The sequence below is a fragment of the Aegilops tauschii genome, chromosome 3 (genome assembly GCF_002575655.3).
Source record: "Aegilops tauschii subsp. strangulata cultivar AL8/78 chromosome 3, Aet v6.0, whole genome shotgun sequence".
Classification (NCBI taxonomy): Eukaryota; Viridiplantae; Streptophyta; class Magnoliopsida; order Poales; family Poaceae; genus Aegilops; species Aegilops tauschii.
In genome coordinates, this window is record NC_053037.3 from 595,643,418 (window position 1) to 595,664,744 (window position 21,327).

General features: G+C 45.9%; 1 protein-coding gene across 1 annotated transcript; it reads left to right on the forward strand.

The window, feature by feature from the left end:
* The first annotated feature begins 15,410 nt into the window (after positions 1-15,410).
* Positions 15,411-16,535, forward strand: LOC109746971 (uncharacterized). The gene has a single exon (XM_020306062.1). It carries the CDS (start codon positions 15,411-15,413, stop codon positions 16,533-16,535), a length of 1,125 nt encoding a protein of 374 aa, XP_020161651.1.
* The last annotated feature ends 4,792 nt before the right edge of the window (positions 16,536-21,327 follow it).

A 21,327-nucleotide genomic window follows, 5' to 3' on the forward strand; every position in this document is an offset into this window, starting at 1 on the left:
TCGGCGGGCAAGTCTCTCATCGACGATGACATGGTGTTCTACATCCTCGCGGGGCTCGACTGCGACTACATGTCCTTCGTCTCCACGATCTGTGCCGGGACCGAATCGATCAAGGTGAACGAGCTCTACTCTCAGCTTATAAACTTTGAGAGCAGGCTGGCCATGTTCGAGGGCGGCGACCAGTCCTCCCACTCCTCTGCCAACGCTGTTTCTTGCGGCAGGCATGGTGGTTCCAGCCGTGGCGAGACCGCGGTGGCAATGGTGGCGATCGCAATGGAGGCAGCCGAGGCAATGATCACGGTCAAGGTCGCGGCGGCGGCTGCGACAACGAGGGAGGTGGTCGCAATGACCTCCCTAAAGTCTTCTGTCAAATCTGCACCAAGCCAAATCACACCGCCATGGAGTGCTACCGGCGCTTCGACATCTCCTTCAGGAAGGAGAAGAGCGCAGCAGCTGTCAACACCAACCCTCACTCCTCCTATGGAGTGGATACAAACTGGTATGTGGACTCAGGGGCTACATATCATATCACCAGCGAGCTCAACAAGATTTCCCATATTGCTCACGCTTATGTTCGTACCCCTACTCGCAATCTTCATCTTAAAAACATCCTGCATGTGCCTAATTCCACCCAAAACTTGATCTCTGCTCATCGTTTATCCTATGATAATCATGTGTTTCTTGAAACTCATTCTCAGTTCTTTTTTGTCAAGGACAAGGCAACGAAGAAAACCCTCCTTCACGGCAGGTGTACGAACAGGCTCTATCCCCTCTCATCAGCTCCTATGAGCTCGGGCAGGCATGCTTTTGGCGCCGCCAAGATCTCTCCGTCACGGTCGCACAGTCGCTTAGGTTATCCGTCCTCAACAATCGTTCAGCATGTCCTTAGGCACAATAAAATTTCTTTTTCTAGCAATGAGTTGAATAAAAAAGGTGTTTGTGATGCTTGCCAACAAGGCAAAAGTCATCAACTTCCCTATCCAAATTCTAGTAGTACTTCGAATGCTCCTTTAGAGCTACTCCCTCCGTTCGGAATTACTTGTCTCGGAAATGGATGTATCTAGAACTAAAATACGTCTAGATACATCCATTTCTGCGACAAGTAATTCCGAATGGAGGGAGTAGTATTTTCTGATGTATGGGGGCCTGCCCGTGATTCGATCAATAAGACAAACTATTATGTGAGTTTCATTGATGATTTCGGCAAATTCACATGGATATATACCCTTAAACATAAGTCAGAAGTGTTCAAAGTGTTTCATGAATTTCAAGCACTAGTTGAACTACTCTTTGATCGCAAGATTATCACCATGCAAACAGATTGCGGGGCGATGAATATGAGCGCTTGAATTCCCTTTTTCGCCAAATAGGCATCACTCATCATGTATCGTGTCCTCATGCCCAAAATGGGTTTGCTGAAAGAAAGCATCGTCACATTGTTGATGTAGGTCTCTCTCTCTTTTAGCTCATGCCTCTATGCCCTTGAAATTTTGGGATGAGGCATTCCTAGCTGCCACATATCTTATAAATCATACTCCTAGCAAAGTGATTAATCTTGAGACTCCTTTGGAAAGATTATTCCAGGAAAAAACAAATTAGCATGCTCTTCGCATTTTTGGTTGTGCTTGTTAGCCGAATCTTCGCCCCTTTAATGCTAGAAAGCTAGAGTTTCAATCTAAACAATGTGTTTTTCTTGGCTACAGTAACCTTCACAAGGGATTCAAATGTCTTGACATAGCTGCTAGACGCGTTTATATTTCTCGTGGCATTGTCTTTGACGAGACGGTTTCTCCCTTTGCCTCACTTAACCCAAATGCCGGAACACCTCTTAGATCTGAAGTTCTACTTCTTCCCGAACATGTTCCTTCTGAACCTCTTGATCATTGGGACGACAACATGGCTGATCATTCAGAAAATTTTCATGCAAATCCTGCTGTAAATTTCGGTGGAAATCTTGTTGTGCGTCATCATTTTATGCAGCAAGAGACAGGCACTGGACACGAGGATGATTCAAGTGTCGCGCTTGATCCAGCAAATGGCAATCCCAGGGAAGATTTTCCCTCGCCTATCGCGCCAGGCAGCCGGATTGGCGCAGAATCAGCCTCGGGAGGAGGCGAGCCAGCCTCATCTTCCCACGCGTCTGGCTGCAGACCCTTATTATTGTTTATTAATTTTTTTGTATGATATACCGGGGGGGGGGGTGCATTTGCCCCCAGCCTTGGATCAAGTTGTGAAGTATATTTTTGGGCGAGCTTAGATTGATTTATTTTAGCAAGCTCCGCCACTACATACAATAGTTAGTTCATACCCAAATCCTTAGTGAGCCCATTGATACAATAGTTAAAAAACGTGAACAAATTTAATTATTTCTGGAGTTTTCAAAAAGCTCGAACATTTATTTAAATTCCATACATTATTTTTTAAATGGGAACACAAGCATTTTCCAAATTCGGATCATTTTTTCAAATTCCTACACATTTTTTTATTTTTTGAATCTTTTTGACAATGCAAGCATTTTTTGAACTTGTGAACAAAACTTGAAACGAGAATATTTTTTGAAATCTAAAGAAATTTTTGAAATCTTTTTGACAATGACAATGCAAGCATTAGCTAAATGGGCCGGCCCACTCTGTTGCTCCCTCGCTGGATATGTGTGATTTGTGGAAGCATATGCTATTCTTTTCCCTCTGTCGGAAAAGCGCAGTTGTGCTTCTTGCATAAGCATATGTTGTGCTTCTCACAGAAAAGCCCTGGTTTCCGAAAATAAAATCAATTTTTTTGGCCAAAACCTACGAAAACCAGCCAAAACCAAGATAGTAAAAAACCCTGAGTTTTTGTTAAAAATAAAACCCGACGCATCCGGAAAGAAAAGGAGAAACCCCAAGGGTGCGCCTGTAGCGTGACACGTAGTAGCGTTTGGGTGCACCACTTGACACGTCCCAGGGGCAGGAAAGTGACCACTTCGGTTGTTTTTGAAAGGGTAACCTTCAGCTAGTCAAACCCGACAAAATAGGGTGCTCCCACTAAGGGATGGATCTAGGGCCCAGCAAAGCTAATCTTTGAGCCTCGCTTTCACACTTTTTTTTGCGAATAAGACTTGCATTACTCAAAACAAAGTGTTACATTCTCGTTCTATTAGTTCCATGACCTCATCTGGTCCAGATCCTAGCCAAACCATGGTTCGGCGATGCATCCTACGAAAATTTGCCAAGGCGTGACTAACATTATTACAGGTTCGACAAGTATGAGTAATGCAAGAATTCCTCTCTCCCAAACCAGTAATGATATCTCTAACAATGAATACATATTTAGACTTGTTTTCTCCTCCTCCTTTAATCATCTTGACAGCCTCCAAACAATCCGATTCCACATCTATGGGCAAGTTACTCCATTGCAACGCAAGCAAAATTCCTTCCTTCAGAGCTAGAAGTTCAGCTTCCAATATGTCATCGCAAGAGTGAATGCATCGACAGGAACTAAATATGACAGTCCCCTCATGGTCTCTAAGCACCATTCCTGCATCTGCCACATCACTTAGGACAGAAGGGTCTGTGTTAAGCTTTACTCTATCAACAGTAGGTTTAGTCCATTTACTCCCATGCATATATCTCTGCTCATGTGGATTTTGTCTTAGAAGAAGGACAGATTCGACATGAGCTTTCCCTTTGATTGGGTCACCGATTGGTTCAGATTGCAGCACCAAAAGCGAGGACAAATAGCTGAGGAATATAAGGCCTCCTTTGATTTGAAGGAATTTCATAAAAATTCTAGAGGATAGGATTCTTATAGGATTTTTTCCTTTAGAGCCCTTTGGTTCATAGGAATGGATTCCTATTCCTACATAGGATTGGTTCCTATCCTCCACATTTCATAGGAAAATAAAAATGAGCCTAGACTCAATAGAAAAATTTCTTTGGTGTCAACCAAATGACATCTTGTTTCCTATTCCTACTCATAGGATTTGAGATACATGTCATCTCATTTCCTACAAGATTCCTATTCCTACGATAATCCTATCCTATGAACCAAAAGAGGCCTAAGCTGGTTCGGGTGATGATGCTATTTTGGAGAATTTGGTTCGTACGCAATGAGATGGTGCATTTAAAGAAGCCACCCCCTATTGAAATCTCAGTACGTTTTTTGAGCAGCTATTTGTCCTCGCTTTTGGTGCTGCAATCTGAACCAATTGGTGACCCAATCAAAGGGAAAGCTTTCACACTTTCAGAGGGATGGATCCAGGGCCCATAAGAAATTCTATATTTAGGTGTGTCAATGTAGGTCGCTAGGTCTACTACATCTCACGCGAGTATGTAACTAGCGGGTACCCTTAGAAGGATTGCCAACGGACACATGCGGGAGGTCCCCAGTGTGCCTCGGAGTGCGCCTCAGTGCCGCTAGTTGACGCGTGCTGGCCGCACTTGCGAGAGCACAATCTTTTATTTTCTGTACGTGTTTTTGGATTTTTGAATTTTGCATTGTTTTTTATGGGTTTCTTGAAAAAAAAATCAGTTTTTCTCTCTAGTGAAGTACACCGCGTGAAAAAGCGCATGTGTGCTTTTTCAAATGGTGCAGGAGCAAACTGAAAGCACTTGTGTGCTTCACGCTGAAGGAGCACAGTTGTGCTCCTAAAAAAAGGTGAAAATGATAAATATGTGTTTTTGATATTTTTTTGCTTTCGTTTATTTTATTTTATTAGTAAAAATAGCCCAAAACTATTTGCATGTGATTTTGTTTTTCAAATCTTGATGTGAGAAATGCCACGGAGAAAACGATGAGTGGTTTGGACGAGTAGTTCAAGAGATAAACATTAAAAAACATTAATCTATGAAAAAAAAAGCACAAAATACCCAGGTTCAGGGAAGTGTCACACATGAGTGCGTCACTTATCACCACCAGAGAAAGTGAGAGTGACTTTTGGAAGGAGTGTCCCTTAACTAATGATTTTTATATATCACACGTTGCGAGACAGAGCTCTATATCGTCTTAAGCGATCGAATGGGCCAGCCCAGCAAGTGGTTTTTCTACTCATGTAGGTAGCATTTGTTCTTCTTCTGCGCGCTGGCTTTCCTTCGGTCCGATGTTCTTCGCTTATATTCTCTGTATGTTTGTCTGTATTTTTTGTTTTTTCTTATTCCCTTTCCTTTTCTTTTTTCAATTTTGTGTTTCTGTATCAACTTTTGTCTGTTTTTCGGTGTTTTTATCGGATTACTTCGTCTTTATATTTTTTCAAATACATCTCTACTTCTTTTAATAGATTTTTTTCTTATACATGTATTTTTTCTGATACAAATTAAATATTATTCAGATAAATGTTTTGAATTGTTTTATGAATATGTGTTAAGTATTTTTAAATGCATGCTGACTATTTTTTGCATGATACGAAACATTATTTGTAAACTATGCGAACATTTTTTTGCATTGCACAAACCTTTTTTAAATATGCCAGTAATACACTGTTGAAACACGTTAATATTTTAAAAAAAATGGCACGTACCTTTTTTGACTGGTACAAAACATTTTTGAAAAAAACTTATACTATGTAAACAATTGTTCATGCGTTTAAAAAAATGGCACGCATATTTGAATGTTCACACGTTTCAAAAAATGCACGTGATATTTTGAAAAATGTTATACTATTCAAAAGGAAGTGTTTCGTACCATTCAAAAAAAATGTACGCTGCATTTGGAAATGTGAACCATTGAAAAGTATGTTTATTGACATTTAAAAATATATATACAATGGAAGAGAAATGTCCGCCTGTCCTTCGACTATTTTGAAACACCATTTGCACTGTGGTGAAATTCGCCGAATCCACGGAAAGCTTCACCATACAAATTGGATGTCCATGATATGCCAACCCAGCGAGAATACCGTGCAGCACAAAGTCGCTTCCGTGCTGCTCACGTGATACGCACCGCTCCAGCCTCCAGGCCTCTTGGCGGATGGACCATTGACCATATTGCTCTGCTGGTTTTCGAATATTGGTAGTTGATCTACCAAATTCATTGATCAGCAGAAAGAAGGTTGGTTCAGTTAATAATGGAAACCAAACCCAAAAATCATACAAACGGCGTCTTTCGGCAAATAACACAAACATTCTCACGAACCATGGGTCCCACTGATCGGATCCACCTCCAAAACGACGCCCCAAAGAGAAAACGTGACGCCGAATAGCGCCGTCATCGTCCGATCTAAACTAGATCAAGAGTTTCCTCCGGAGCACGTCGGGAAAGACAAGGTGAGAGCAGGTACATTGATGCCTCTGACAAGGGAGTGACGCCTGAGAGCGCCGCCATCGACGACTCCGACCGCAACCAGAGTACGACTTTCGCCGGCAGTCTCACCTGCATAGCCCGAACCCAGAATCCGATCAGCCTACACACCGAACCACTATCCCTACCTCCACGGCCAACCACACCTCCGCGGCGAGCACGACGTGCTTCCAACCTTGCATCTGCATCCCTCACTGAATGGAGGATGCAACCCCTAGCGGCGCCATTCGTCTCCCATCGGAAGGGTGCAACCAAGCACAACGCCATTCGTTTCCCCGAGGATGCAACGCCTGCCGGCCATTCGTCTCCAGACGAAGGATGCAACGCCCGCAGCGAGGCCATTCCTCTCCCTCCAGCCACCACCATCTCGCCCTCCCACCTGCAGCAGCGTCGAGCTCACCGAACTACCAACAGGAGGATGCAACACCAAGCAAGGTGCCATTCATCTCCCGCGCCGACCACGTCGCCGGCCGAGCCGCCAGGGCGCCAGATCCGGCAGCACCATGTCAGGGGTCGCCCACCGCCACGCAAACCGCTAGCAACTGTCACCTCCGGGCCTCAAGCCGCCCTAGCGCTAGATCCGGCCGGCAAGGCCCGTTAGGTCCGGCCGCTCCCAGCCAGCCGAGGGAGCCTGCGTCTCCCAGCAGCACCCCACGACGGCGCCGCGCGTGCTCGCACCGCCCCAGGGCCTCCACGCGGTGGTGACCGCGCCCAACGCCAGATGCACGCGCACACCAAGGCTGGACGGGTGCGCGGCCAGGCACCTCCCCCGCGCTGTCAAGGACGCGCATCTCGCAGATCCGGCGCCTGGACCGCAGATCGAGAGCCCCGCCGAGTGCCAGCGGCACACCTCGACGGCAGTCTCTGTCGACGCGCCGCACTAGTAGGGGAAAGAGCCCCGCCGCCGCCTTCCTCGGGGTCGGGCCGGCTTCGCCGGCGAGCACCCTCTGGCGGCGGCGGGACGGGTGGAGGAGGGGGAGAAAGGTGGCGGCGCTAGGGTTTCGTCGCCCCGTGTCGCCCGAGCGAGGCGACATGGGGGTCCTGGGAAGCGTTTCCTGTTACTGCCCTTCCTGCTACTGGCGACTGATTGGAGCCATTGCTCTGCTCATTGTCGAATGTCGACAACGTTGACACGGAGGAATCCCGGCAGGTAGCTTTCACCGGTGCCAACCTTGGATTCGATACGAAGCCACTGGGAAGTTTCGCCCCAACACAACGCACTACTCCCTCCACTCCAAAATATAGTGCTTCCTTTATTCCCGTGCTTTAACTTTGACCATAAATTTAACCAACGAGACCAACTGCGGACATGGAGACGCCTTCTGAACAGCCGCCGGTGAGGCTCATCGACTGGCTGAGCCCGTACGTGCACCGCGCCGAGGTGGCGCTGCGCCTCAAGGGTGTCCCCTACAACCTCCTCCTCGACGACATGGCCAGCAAGAGCGACCTGCTGCCCACCCAAAACCCCGTCCACAAGAAGGTCCCCGTCCTCTTCCACGGCGACCGGCCGGCCGTCTGCGAGTCGCTCGTCATCGTCGAGTACGTCGACGAGGCCGTGCGGCAGTGCCTCCCGACGGACCTCGTGGTCGCCGTGCTGACGCCCAGGAGGGACATGTTTGTGGCCACTGCCAAGGCCATGGCCGCGCACAAGTAGCGCGCTAGCTATACGTGTGCACGTTGGTGCTGCCGTGACAGAATCTTCCGAGTACTGTGTATGAACTGTGAAGAAGTAATTTATTGTAGGGTGTACCTTTTTTTTGCGGGGAAATCTAGGCAGCACCTTTGTATGCGTCAGATGCTTGAAACCTTTTTTGCCTCGTCGCCTAGGGATGGCAAGGGAGCAGAGACTTTCTGGATTTTTCCATGGAAAACAGAGACAGAAAGAAACTGCGAAAATGAGAACAGAATATTGTGGAATGAAAACAAAAACGGAATACTAAAAAAATCTTACTCGGAAACGGAAATGGTACAAAAACCCATGTTGTGGAATGAAAATGAAAACAGAATATTAAAAAACTCTGTTTCCATAAATTTGGAACTTTTCGTTTTTCTATGACTAGTGTGTGGCTCAGTTCAATTTGCTCTGAATTTTGCCCCAAATAAGAGTGCTTTTTTTTGCCGGTACCAAAACAAGAGTGCTAATACCTAAATTCCCGCCCATCCTCGCTGTAGTGTCCAAGCGCCTCCATGTGATGCGGCTCGTCTTATAAATTTAAGTATTTTGTTGGTTTGCTTGTGTTTCCATTGACTTTTCAAGCGGTGTTTTAGTTTCAGCGAATATCCGGTTGCATCCGCACCATACCCATTGAATTTTTGTATTTGTTTCCCATTTCGGAAAGAAATAGAAAAACAAATATGGCAGCACTCAGTTCCGCTCCACCCTTCCCTATATCTCGCCCCACTGTCGTCACCATCCCTCTAAACCTCTCCCCCCCTCCCCGATCTACATAAGCTCCAGCGATCCCCGCACTCCCTTGACCCACATGTTTTAACCTGCTTCCTCACCTCCGCTTGGTAAGCTGCAGCTCACTACCGCTCGCAGTGTCGTGCCCGTCTCGGGCAAGGTCCTGGCTCAGCTTCGCCATGGCCGACCCTCCTCACATCACTATCGGAATTAACATGTTTGCCGATGGCCTGAAGCCGTCAGCATAGGCCCGATAGCCGTCGGCATATGGACGTCGTTAACGATCTCGTCAATGTTAACCTGTCAGACCGTCGGCATATAAAAGCCGACGGCTTGTTGGCATCAGCAAGCCGTCCGAAAAAAAGACAACATGGCCAGCTAACGGCGTCGTGGATGCGTGTCACCAGCCAGGAGTAGCCACGTGGTGATGCTATGCCGACAGCAAAACCGTCGCCACATCGCATCCACATCACCGCACCTGGTCGTGGACATGTGTCAACAGCCAGGAGCCAACGGCAAAGCTGTCGACATAAGTGTGCCAGGTGGCGGCTCCTGGTAGTCGTCGGCATAGCATTAAAACTATGCCGACGACAGTCTGCATATGTCTCGCCAAGGAGCTACCAGGACCTACCACGTGTGGCCTATGCCGACGGCTTTATGCGGTGCCGTCGGCATAGACCCTACACACATGCCATCTCCTGGGAGCTCAACCGCAACCTATGGCAAGGGCAAAGTCGTCGAAATAGGTTTGGTCAATTCCCCCCCCCCCCCCCCCCATGTTTTGGTTCTGCCCTGCAAATTCACATATATAACAGAAAAGTATATACATATATATCATCATCTATAGTACCAAGTCATCAACAACAACATCATTATCTACAAATCAACAACATCATCATCTACAAAGCAAAAAGATCACCATCATCTAAAAATCAACAACATATATAACATCCATGACCATCATCGAAACATCATCAACATAGTACCAAGTCATCAACATCATCACAAAGCAAGTATAAAACATAGAATCCCTACATCATCAAAGCAAGTATAAAACATGGAATCCCTACATAATCACAACCGTCAAGCAGCACCACTACCAACACTACCACCACCAGCACCACCAGGCCAAACTGGGGTGTCTGGGCTCCGTGAACCAGGAGTAGCACCACCAGCAGTAGCATAAGTATCCACCACCAACGATTGATCCATAGGATCCCTACATGTTTTGAAAGAGATAGTAAGGATAAATACGTAAGTGTTGAATCAACGATATGTAGTGCTTGAATAGTTTGGCAATGTACTAACCGGAGTCCCACTGCCATGTGCCAAAAATTCTTCAAACAAAGGCAGTCTTGGGTACGGTCCAGGAAGTGGTGGTGCTGGTCCCATTGGTGGAGGAACGGTGCTAGTTTGAACAACCACATACATATTATGCATGTTAGTTGACAAGCAAAGATGAAGGTCAGAAGAGATGAAAGTACTCCATTTGCCTGGTGCGGTACTCCTCATATGTTCGCACCTTTTCGATGTGTTGCTCGCACTCTAGACGATGAAGTTTGACAAGCTTAATGTAGGCCTACAATATGACATGATGGAACTCATCAGCATAGCAATGCAGAAAATAAAGTGAGAAAAAAAGGGAGAAAGGAGAAAAATACTTACATCATGCTGACTTGATCCGCTCGGCTGTGCCAAGGATGTGTTAGTCGTACTCATGCTCGGGTTGGTAGCTCGAAGCTGTGTGTAAGAGATGGCAGGCTGGATCACGCGATCTAGAAGCATGTGGCGGCCATGTTTCTTGCCATGTTCAGCCTTGACCACCGCCGTCTCGTCGGTCTTCGACTCTATGGGGTTAGCACAATCCTCCCGATTCTGCCGACGAAACTCCTCCTGGCCGGCCTCGGTATCCTATCAAAGAGGTGGTGGTTGCCGCCCAATCTTGTGTCGCCCTCTGCCGGTGACCAATGGGGATAACTTTGGCTTCGTCTCCGCCTAGGGACGGTGTAGTGGCGCCAACAATAGAGACCACCATGTGCCGATTATTTGCGCCAGGAGGACGGATAAGTGACGAGGGTGGCTACCTCAGACTCGGGTTGGAGGGAGCTAGTCAGAGGCGACGCAAATCGATGAGGTTTTCGTCGCCTGCTGGCTAGGCTTAAATTTTTATCGTCCTGACCTGATGGTCCCGTGCCAATTCCTTCCACACATGGCCTGCACGAGACACGGCGGGGAAAGTGGCATGCTCAAAACGAAGGCATGGTGAACTTTCCCTTTGGCTCACAGTCCCGGTCAGCGACCGTGCTTTCGCCGACAAGTACAATCAAGGATTCATCCTCTCAGCACGAGTCAGACGGCTGGTGGCATATGTGTGTCCCTACCTAGGCCACGACTCTCACCATGAGAGAGAGAGAGAGAGGGAGGGAGGGAGAGAGAGAGAGGAGAGGAGACGGGGGCAATGGGAAGAGAGATGGTAGAAGAGTCGAGTTTGAACATTCTCAAATGCACACTAGTTAGAATCGCCGTTGAACAAGGTAACTATCGACCTCGTGGGAGCGACACGCTTTTGACTTTGATGATGAGCTCACCCAAGACCATATTGCAGATCTCCTAAACACCAAAAGGTCTCTTCATAACCAACATTTGGATATGCCATGGTATTTCCTGTTTGACTCACATGATGACGATCGTTTAGTCTACAAATCCGGATGTGCTCGAGATCTGAATACACTACAGATCAGCTTGTACAAGTTCCCGCGTAATGAAGTTGGTTACTATTACATAGGCCGAAAAGGTGGTTGCAGTTTAATAAAATCCACGAGGCCTTCACTATTGAGATGCAGCAGATGAATCCAATCGACCGTCCCATCATATATCACACTAGAGTAGCAGCAGACTAGAGGCTATATGCAATAATTGAACGGCTTCGTTGAGTAAGACTGAATGAACTTGTCATAATTTATCTGTACTGAGTGATGATACTGCTCGCCCCCTTTACTTTATATGTTGTTCTATCATTCGTGTGTTGAAATAATTTATGTGTGCCTTCATAAGGGCGGTCTAAACAATTAATTAAATGAAATAATTTATGAGTTCCTTCATAGAGCCGGTCCAAACAATTGTGCAACCGGGCCGAATTAAAATAGGGATTTTATACTAAATATTTATCTAAAACTATTATCATACTAATAAGTTAATTAATTTAATTTCTATTATTTAGCTTAGTAAGCACATAACAATGTTGTGTAATATATTCTTTTATATCATTTTTAATATTTTTATTAAAATAATCAACTCTATGACATTTTTATTGTATGTTTTAGCAAAACTTGTGTTTAAATATAAGTTTAAACGTTCTATAAATTATGTAGTACTCCCTTCGTTCATTTATATAAGGAGTATTTGTTTTTTGATAAAATTCATAATGTAATGTCTATTTCTTCTAAAAATTTATAATGCCTTTTTAGCCCTCCTAAAAAAAGAAAAGTATCTCCCTCCTGATTGCCAATATCTCTCTTTGTAGAAAAAGAAGGAAAGTATATCTCCCCTGATTGCCTGTATCTTTTACTTTCCTAGCCTAACTGATTTACTTGTCACTCAGAAACGCTTTTGCCAAGGGTAATTTTGTCATAAATTAGTTATAATTTGTTGCCTTGGTCATTGTGCATAAAAAATATACCTTACATAAAGGAATGGAGGGAGTACGTGTACATTTGTGTGTATTTGCATGTGTTGGTATATATTTTACTATTATCAAATATCATTGTAGAGATCTCTCGAAGTGTATTGTCTAACTAATATCTTATTAGTGGTTTTTAGTAGGACTGCGTAAGGATGAAAGAATGCCACTCTATAATATTAAAAGATGAAGCATTTCATAGTTCTCCATACGTCATGCACGCTTAAAAACCAAACTTGTGCGGTCCGATATACCGAGCCCCCCAAACCTTTCATCGTGGATTTCGCCAGATCAGGGAACCTTCCTGTGTCCTGATCGAACATGCAAGAGCCAGAGCTAGGAGAGATCCATATATCTAGCACACCGGGAAATGATTAGGCTCGATCTCGAAAAGAAAAGAAAAGGCATCGATCTCTAACAAAGTTGCCCGCATGTGAGTCGTTCAGCTTCCTCTTCCGTCATGACGACGTAGAGCCTCCCACGCATGTTTCATTCCACTTGCTCTTTTGGCTTCGAGCCAATCCTCGCCCAACTCAGCAACCCTGGCGGGCTTCAAGCGAATTCTCATCCCGATAAAAGAAGCCGGCAACTTCGACGCAGTCCGCCTCTTGCGATTTCCTCGACGCCCATTACCAATCCTCTTAATTAAGACTTGCTTGAGAACATCTCTTCCTTCCACAATTGATCTCTACATTTGACACGAGTGGCCTCCCAAGTTTGCATTCAAGATGAAGGTAACAGGGAAATAAACACTCTTAAGAATACGAGAACTTAGAGACCCGGGGTTTTGTAAAATTCGCCAAGCCTTTCTTGTAAGAAGAGAGAGGTTAAATAGTTTGCATTCCTTGAATCCCAAACCCCCCATACCTTTGGGCTGGGTCATAGCTTTCCGCGAGACCCAATGCGGTTTGCGTTGACTGTTTTTACTGCCCACCAGAACGTTCTAATAAGAATGTTGAGGTGCTCACATAGGCCCCTTGTCAATTTCAAACATGACATTGAAAAAACCGGAACTGCCTTTACCAACACCTCTTTTCCTACCGTGGATATGGTTTTTTCAATCCAGCCCTGCACTCTGCTCCATGGGCGATCTTTGAGATATTTGAAGGCACCATTTTTAGACGATCCCATGTCAGATGGCATGCCTAGATATTTCTCATTAAGTGTCTCATTAGGTACATGAAGCAAGCCTTTAATTTCTGCTCTAACATTCCCAGGAACTCCCTTGCTGGAATAATTGATGATCTATCATAGTTGATCCTTTTTCCTGTTGCCTAACAATATATATCCAACACCTGGTGAACCTCATTAGCTCCCACACCATTAGCCTAGAAAAACAGTAGGTTGTCATCAGCAAATAATAAGTGGTTCATTGGTGACGCCGATGGAGCCTCTTGTAGACCACCAAGATTAGATGACTGGACTCTTGATTTAAGGAGGCACGAAAGGCTCTCTGCTGCTAACAAAAACAAATATAGAGAGATTGGATCCCCCTGCCGGATTCCACGAGATGGTTTAAATTCCTGCAATTTCTTACCACTGAAAAGAGCTGAGAATTTCACTGAAGTTATCATGCCCATAACTATACCAACCCACTTCTCTGAGAACCCCGGTTTCAACATTACCGCCTCGAAATACCGCCATTCTACTCGATCATAAGCCTTCATCATATATAACTTTGGAGCGCAGTGTTGGTTTTTTCTTTGCTCTATTCCTTTTCATAAAGTGGAGACATTCTTACGCAACAATAATGTTGTGAGTAATTAACCTCCCAGGCACAAAAGCTGATTGTTCATATGATATAATCTCTGGCGGTACTAGCTTTAGGCGGCTGGGAATAACTTTTGATGCAATTTGGCGGTGCATAAACTGATGGGGCAAAACTGTGTAAGCAAAGTTGGATTTTTTTTACTTTTGGAATCAATACTAATAGAGTATCATTGATGCACTGAGTTGACTGTACCCTCCACAATCCTGAGAACTGCCATAGTCACCTCTTATCCGTAAACTTCCCAGTGACCCTGAAAGAAATGCGCTGGGAATCCGTCTGGACTAGGTGCCTTGATGGGGAACATTTGAAACAGGGCCTGCTTGACCTCATCTTGACTAGGGGGGATATCTAGTACTCCCACCCCTAGGGTGCTCCCGGTGCTCCAAAACTTTGTAGCACATTTTTAAATGATCGGAAAATTCTGAAAAAAAATCCAGCACATTGACGCAGCATCAAAGTTTGTTGTCAAAAAATTTGAAATCAAAATTTGAAACGTAGCTTGAGAAACATAAATGACAAATTCGACAGTAAATAGTACGCAACTTAAGTTGGGCTTTAGATTAGGCCCATTATCACATTGATGTCCATTTTGTCATTTTGTATCTCGAGCAATGTTTTGAATTTTGATTTGAATTTTTCTAACAACATACATGGATGTTGTGTCAATGTGCTGGATTTGTTTCAGAATTTTTTGAACATTTTAATATGTGCTACCGAGTTTGGAGCACCGGGAGTACCCTAGGGATGGGAGTACTAGATATCCCCCCATCTTGACTATATGGTGCATTAAGACTATCATTCATTGCCGAAGAAACTTTACGTGGGACATTGTTTAATACCTGCTCCATATTTTGAACACCCTCATCTCTTCCAGTTCAGCAGTATCCTCCCTCACTCATCCGTCAGGAAGTTGCAGCATCTTGATTTGGTTCTTCCTCCGATGACGACTCGCCCTGAGGTGAAAAAATATGTATTTTTGTCGCCGTGTGAAAGCAATTCCGGTCTAGCTCTCTGCCTCCATGGTATTTCTTCGTGGTGAAACTTGTGGGAAAGCTAGTGGAATGAATATTCAGGTTTTTTTAGAAGAATTCAGGTTTTTTGTTTTGTTTTGAGAGAAAGCCCTTTGTCAAATTCAACGAACCAAGCCCAATACACAATAGGTCCAGCCCGGCCTGGACCATTAACGGCCTTCCTAATAAGAATCTAAACCTAACAGCATTCGCACACACCACGTCGCCAACCCAGCGCCGCACTCGATCGGAGCAGAAGCGCGGCGGCGAGGAATGGCGAAGTGGGGGAAGCGCCGGACGAGGACCTCGCCGCCGGCCGCCGCCCTCCCCTCCACCACCAACAACATCTCCGCCTCTTCCTCGCCGTACTTCCTACCGGACCTGATCCCGTTGGTCGCGAGCCGGCTGACGACCCTGGAGGACTTCTTCGCCCTCCGCGCCGCCTGCCGCGCCTACCGGGCTCGCCTCCCGCTGTCGTCGTCCAACCTCGCCTCCCAGGGCCCGCTCCTCCTCGTCCACCACAAGGCCTCTACCTCGGAGGCTCTCTTCCACGTCCCCCTCCGCCGCATCCTCCGCTTCCGCCTCCCTTGCGCCCGCCGGAGCCCCATCCTCGCCTGTCTCCGCTGGCTCTTCCCTACCCGCTTCGCCCCTGGGGACCCTAGCCCCACCTCCTTCCACTCCTTTGGCTGCCGCGTCGCCATCCAAGACGCCAGCCGCCCCGAGCTCCGCATCCGCCACCTACTCACCGGCAAGCGCGCCGTAGCCCGCCTCCCTGGCCCGCCGGAAGAATATGACGCAGTTATCTTTTCCGGCGACCTCATCATTGCATTCACGCAATGGCGGCCTGACATCTACTACTGCCGCACCGGGCATGCTCACTGGCGAGCGGCCTGGTGTGATGGAGGCTACCAGCTTTACAGTCTGATGTCCTTGAAAGGCACGCTCTACGCGTTGACTTACCCAAATTACGGCCTTGCTACCGTCGAGCTTGACAACAATTCGGTGGTGTTATCGTTTCTTGAAGATAAGCTGAGTGCGCAGACAGTTCTGAATTGTTCGACTTTATGGCTCGCAGAGTGCCACGGTCAGCTATTGCTCGTTGTCAGAACCTCTACGTACCATGTTTTCCGGTGGAAGTCCGGGGAGAGGAAGTGGGCGAGGACCCAAAGCCTTGGTGGTTGCAGCTTGTTCTTTAATTTGCATGAGTTTGCTGGTTGTCTTGGTCCAGATCATCCGGCAGTTCGAAGGGACTGCTTGTACTTTACTGGGTGGTCTGGGAACTGGAGTGAGTATTCTTTGGTTGATGGATCTTTGCATGAGAATGATGTCGACTACCCTGGGCGAGCAGCAAGGAAGCATTTTGTACCACTGGCATGGGTCCTTCCAAGCATTTGTTGATGTAGCACAATGCATACCAGAACTGTCGAAGTTTTCAAGGTACATTTGCTCCCTAGCTAGTGACTAATTAATGGCTTAGTTTTGTGTTTTCATTTTGTTAACCATAATACCATAATATTCAAGTAACTCTGTAGCACCAAGTGTATATGAATGGATATCCTGCTCAATGCCTTCTTAAAATTCTTCACAGTAATTTTGACAAGTCCTAAAAATTAGTCTTAGGTTATAGTTTGCTTATTTATCTATGACGACAATGCTTGATGACAACGGCAAATAGTGGAATGGATATTTAGTGAATTAACCAAGTCCGTCACTTGGCAACAGAACCCCATACATATTGCTGACTGACATTGCAATCTAATTAATGCCCTTATTGGGCTTGGCTAGAAGGGTTTGGGTGGTGTGTGGCGCTTCCTTCGCTCCTGCAATGCGCGGGAGCTAGGATTCTCCTCTTACAACCTATTCGCGAGGATGGTAGACGAGGTCGGTGCGGACTAAATAATCAATAGGCCCAGCCCAGTAGGCCAAATATACCTACTCGATCCCCTTATATTGCTCTAGTCTATATCTAGCTTGAAAAAGTCGATTGTCGTCGTGATGAGTAGGAATTTTCAGTGTGCTTCCACGCAAATGACTGCTGGCATCGTGGATCCGACAGCCTTAGAGTAATGTCATTTGGAGAGGTGGTCAGACATGGATGTTTGGGCAAAAGTTAAGTAATAGTGGCCTCGCATCGTGTTGAGGTTGTCCACTCTGTTCAGGATCAAAGCCATGGAGTTTAGATGAAGATAATAGCAAAGCGTGATGTCACGAAGGATTTCTAAGAGATTTCTTTTATTTGTGAAATTCATGAGTCCAATGTTGATTCCCATTGTTTAGCTACGTCGTAGCTGCTGCAAAGAATCAATCGGTTGCATTTTTTTCAGTGTGTTGTGCCTAGGTGTGTTTGGACTTTGGAGTACTGTTGTTGTTGCTCTAGACGTGGATGAAATACCCTTGTCCTGTTAAGATGAGGATTTATGTGCCTGGGTGTTGAATTTTAAGGGCAGCCAGGGAGAAGAATAGTTTCTGCTGGAATTGCATTGCAGCGTTGCTTTGGGGTCTATAATGCTTTGAATTTTATGGCGGGCAGGGGAGAAGAATAGTACTCCCTCCGTAAAGAAATATAAGAGCGTTTAAATCACTATTTTAGTGATCTAAACGCTCTTATGTTTGTTTATAGAGGGAGTAATATTTACCCTGCTAAACGTAATGCTGTTATTTCCATGACGTTCACATGTGTTGTCTTCTTGGTCTGCCTTGCAGAAGAGAAATTTACCTGCTCTTGGCGGTGGCGTGCAACTGAGAATGGGGGAGGCCGTTACAGTGTGCTCTGTGGTCTGTAGCATGATGATGAAGAGAACCGTGGCATTCCTAGTGCTTTGTTCAGCTGGTAGTACTCCCTCCAATCCATTTTACTTGTCGCTGACTTTGGTACAAAGTTGTACCAATTCAACGACAAGTAATATGGATCGGAGGGAGTAGTAGTTTCTCTCGTTTGCCTTTGGTTTGCTGCACACACACGTTTTGTGTGTAAATGAATAATTCTTTTGTGTTGATCAGCTTCTATGAAATGAAATGATGTTGGGACCGACGGGCTCCTATATATATGTCCCGAAAATAATATGTTTGGTCGATTGTGCTGACCTGAATTTTACGTTATATATTAGTCTATTAAATGATATAACGAATAAAGCCCACTGATGATTCCACTAAGAAAATGAAAATAGAGAAGGTATAAAATATTCCTGAATTTTATTTCTTCTTCTCCACACAAGAGTGATAGAGTATGTGCGATCGGTCCCCTAAAAGGAATTTAAACATGGTTGCTCTTAGGATTGTGGCACTGTCAACACGCCTAATTAGTGCTTTCATCGGCAGCAATCTCATTGGCGTAGAACTTATCTCCCATGATTAGAAGTACTCCCTCCGGTCCTTTTTACTCCGCATATTAGATTTGTGTCAAGTCAAACTTTGCAAAGTTTCATCAAAGTAGAGATACTTTGACTTTGAACAAAACTTATATGCAAACTAAAAAGGATTGGAGGGAGTACGTATTAGCGTGACGTGGTGTAAACATTTTTCACAGCCTCAAAATTTGTCTTTTTTGCTGAGAACCACTTAGATGTCCAAATGCTCTGAAATTTTGCACGAACATCATGCACTCAATAATTTTTCGTCACAATTTTTTTTGGATTTTTTTTAGTATTTTTCATCATTGTACTGTTCACTCCCGGGCTCATCTGAGCCCGGGAGCCAAAACACTGCGTCCATACTTTGTCTTCCATTGGATTGCAGAGGGATGTCAAACTGCATTAGATGTAGCGTAACCAGTGTTCCGTGCATCTGCTGGTGTCGGTAACTCGGTGTCTCTCGTCTTGGAGCCAGTGGTAGGCTATAAGGCCTTGTACAATGCTAGATGCTTAGGGAGCTGCTTTGAAAAATAAACCAGGTTTCTGAAGCACCAGTGTCTATTTCTACAGGAGAGACACCTAGTTAAACGTCTACCCTGTACAAATAAGCACCGATGCTTAAGAAAAGCCTGGTTTATTTCTCTAAGCACTTCTCTTAAGCATCTTGCATTGTACAAGGTCTAAATGGCCATGGTGAGCACCAAGCGTCTTACACAGACCTCCCAGGCACAACCCATGGCGATGATGGCCAAGCTCGCCATTGTGCCTGCGTTGCTCGCCTGCTTGGCTACGTGGCACATACGTGTGAAGCAGAGTATGGATATCCGAATCCAACACCCCCTCCTCCACCGCCGTCAACGCCTAGCCCCCATCCGCCCGCCCCAACGCTATCAAGCCCCCCACCGCCCACCCCTTGGTTATCAAGCCCACTGCCGCCCCAAATACTATCAAGGCCCCCACCGCACATCCAAATAACTTCAAACCCGCCGCTTACCCAGATACTATCAAAGCCTCCACCGCCGACCCAAATAATATCAAGCCCGTTGCTTAGCCAAATACTATCAACTCCTCCACCGCTCATCCAGATAATATCAAGCCCTCCACCCACCCAGTGACGGAGGCGGTGGTGGTGTGGGGTGGAGATGGATGGATCGGGTGTGGAGATCAGATATTTATGTTTATTTCAATTTGGATTATTTTTTATTTATATTGTATTTATTAGTTTATTTCATTTCATTTCATTTTGTGTACTATACATGCATAATTAAATATTTCAAGACAAGAATAACAACATCACTAATCTGGATACATAATAGTTGAAGAAAAATAATGAATAACTAATGATTGTTACTCAATCTAGTTAATTGTCTAAGCAAAGAACATCAGCACTACAATGACTCCCAGTAGAACAAATGCTTCCACTGATCGAGCTGGGAGAACGGGACGAATCATAACACAAGGTATCATGACTTCAACTTCAGGTACACCTCACTGAAGTGGAGGATTATCACATCAAATCTTCCATCAATGGCAGTGTTTAATTAGCACAGTTGTTATTGGTTAGGCCGATCAATGGTTGTAGTGTTTACGGTTAATTACAGCCCCGCTTTAAGAACATTCCCCGGAGTTATAGCTCGTAGACGTAAAACGAAACAATGGGTTGTAGTAAACCGCTAGATAAAAAAAAGGGTAAAACCGACGCCGTTCCTGGAATTTATTTTTTGATAAGAAAAAGGGGTGTTGGTCGTCTTTTCTAGAAACGTCGTCCGGCAAATGCGGACGCAGGCAAAATCATAATATCACTTGAAGACTCGTAGAGAAGACCCGTGTCGTGGTGGACCCGAGGAAATGCACAAGATGTCAAACCTTGACTCTATATGCGAAACAGTGACAACAATGATCGGGCGTGTTTTGTTTGGAGGTTCTTGATCTTTCATCCTTTATTTATGCCCCCAAGCTTCTTTGCCAATTGCCTATCTCCAAAGCAGCGGCTCAACAACTTTCGTGCAAGGGCGAGCCCACACACAGCATATACAGAGAATCACGGGGCACACGTGACGTGATGACGCCGGCTCGCCGTCCCTGTCCGAACTCAGTGCCGACACGTGGGCCCAGCGCACATCAGCCGGCTGTTCGAACTCGGCCGAGCATCCCTCTGCTCGTCATGGTCCAAAACAGAAGGGCAAAACGGCCAGGAGCAACACCGTTGCTCGTGGGGCCTTCTTGTCACCCTTGCCTCTTTTTTTTTTTGCGGTTATTGTTTTGCCCAGAACCAAGAACCGAAACACATCCTCTGTAATACCACGAAAACACAGCAATACTACTACTGCTGCTACTCTGTGTTGAGTGAAAGCTTCTCCCGTCTCGTTTTTCTCTCTGAATCTGATCTGAACCTTGTTGCACCGGAGCATCACGTGAGACGGAATCCCCATTGTGCCCCCTCGGATATCTATGGAGATTCCATAGGCACACAGAAGTTGACATTTTTAGGCCGCGGCCCATCCTGTCCGCTGGTGTCCGTTTGAATCAAAACGGACAAACGACACGGCTCAATGCGCCCAACGTGTGGCCACATTCTTAAATTTTGTTCATTTGGCGTCCGACCTGTTCCATTTCCGGCGCAAACCTGCGTATGGTTTGCGTCCACACAGACGTTAAAAGCACGGGCACTCGCTTACTAGTCGTCCACCTTGGGGATGCGTGGAAGCCGTCCACCTACCTCCACTGCCCAAAATCAACGCGCACGTGCGACGGGCCTCGGTTGTCAGCCAATCAGCTGGTGGGCCGTCGTTGACGGTGTCCTGAACTAGAGGGTACTCACCACGTCGTCTCCCATCAGT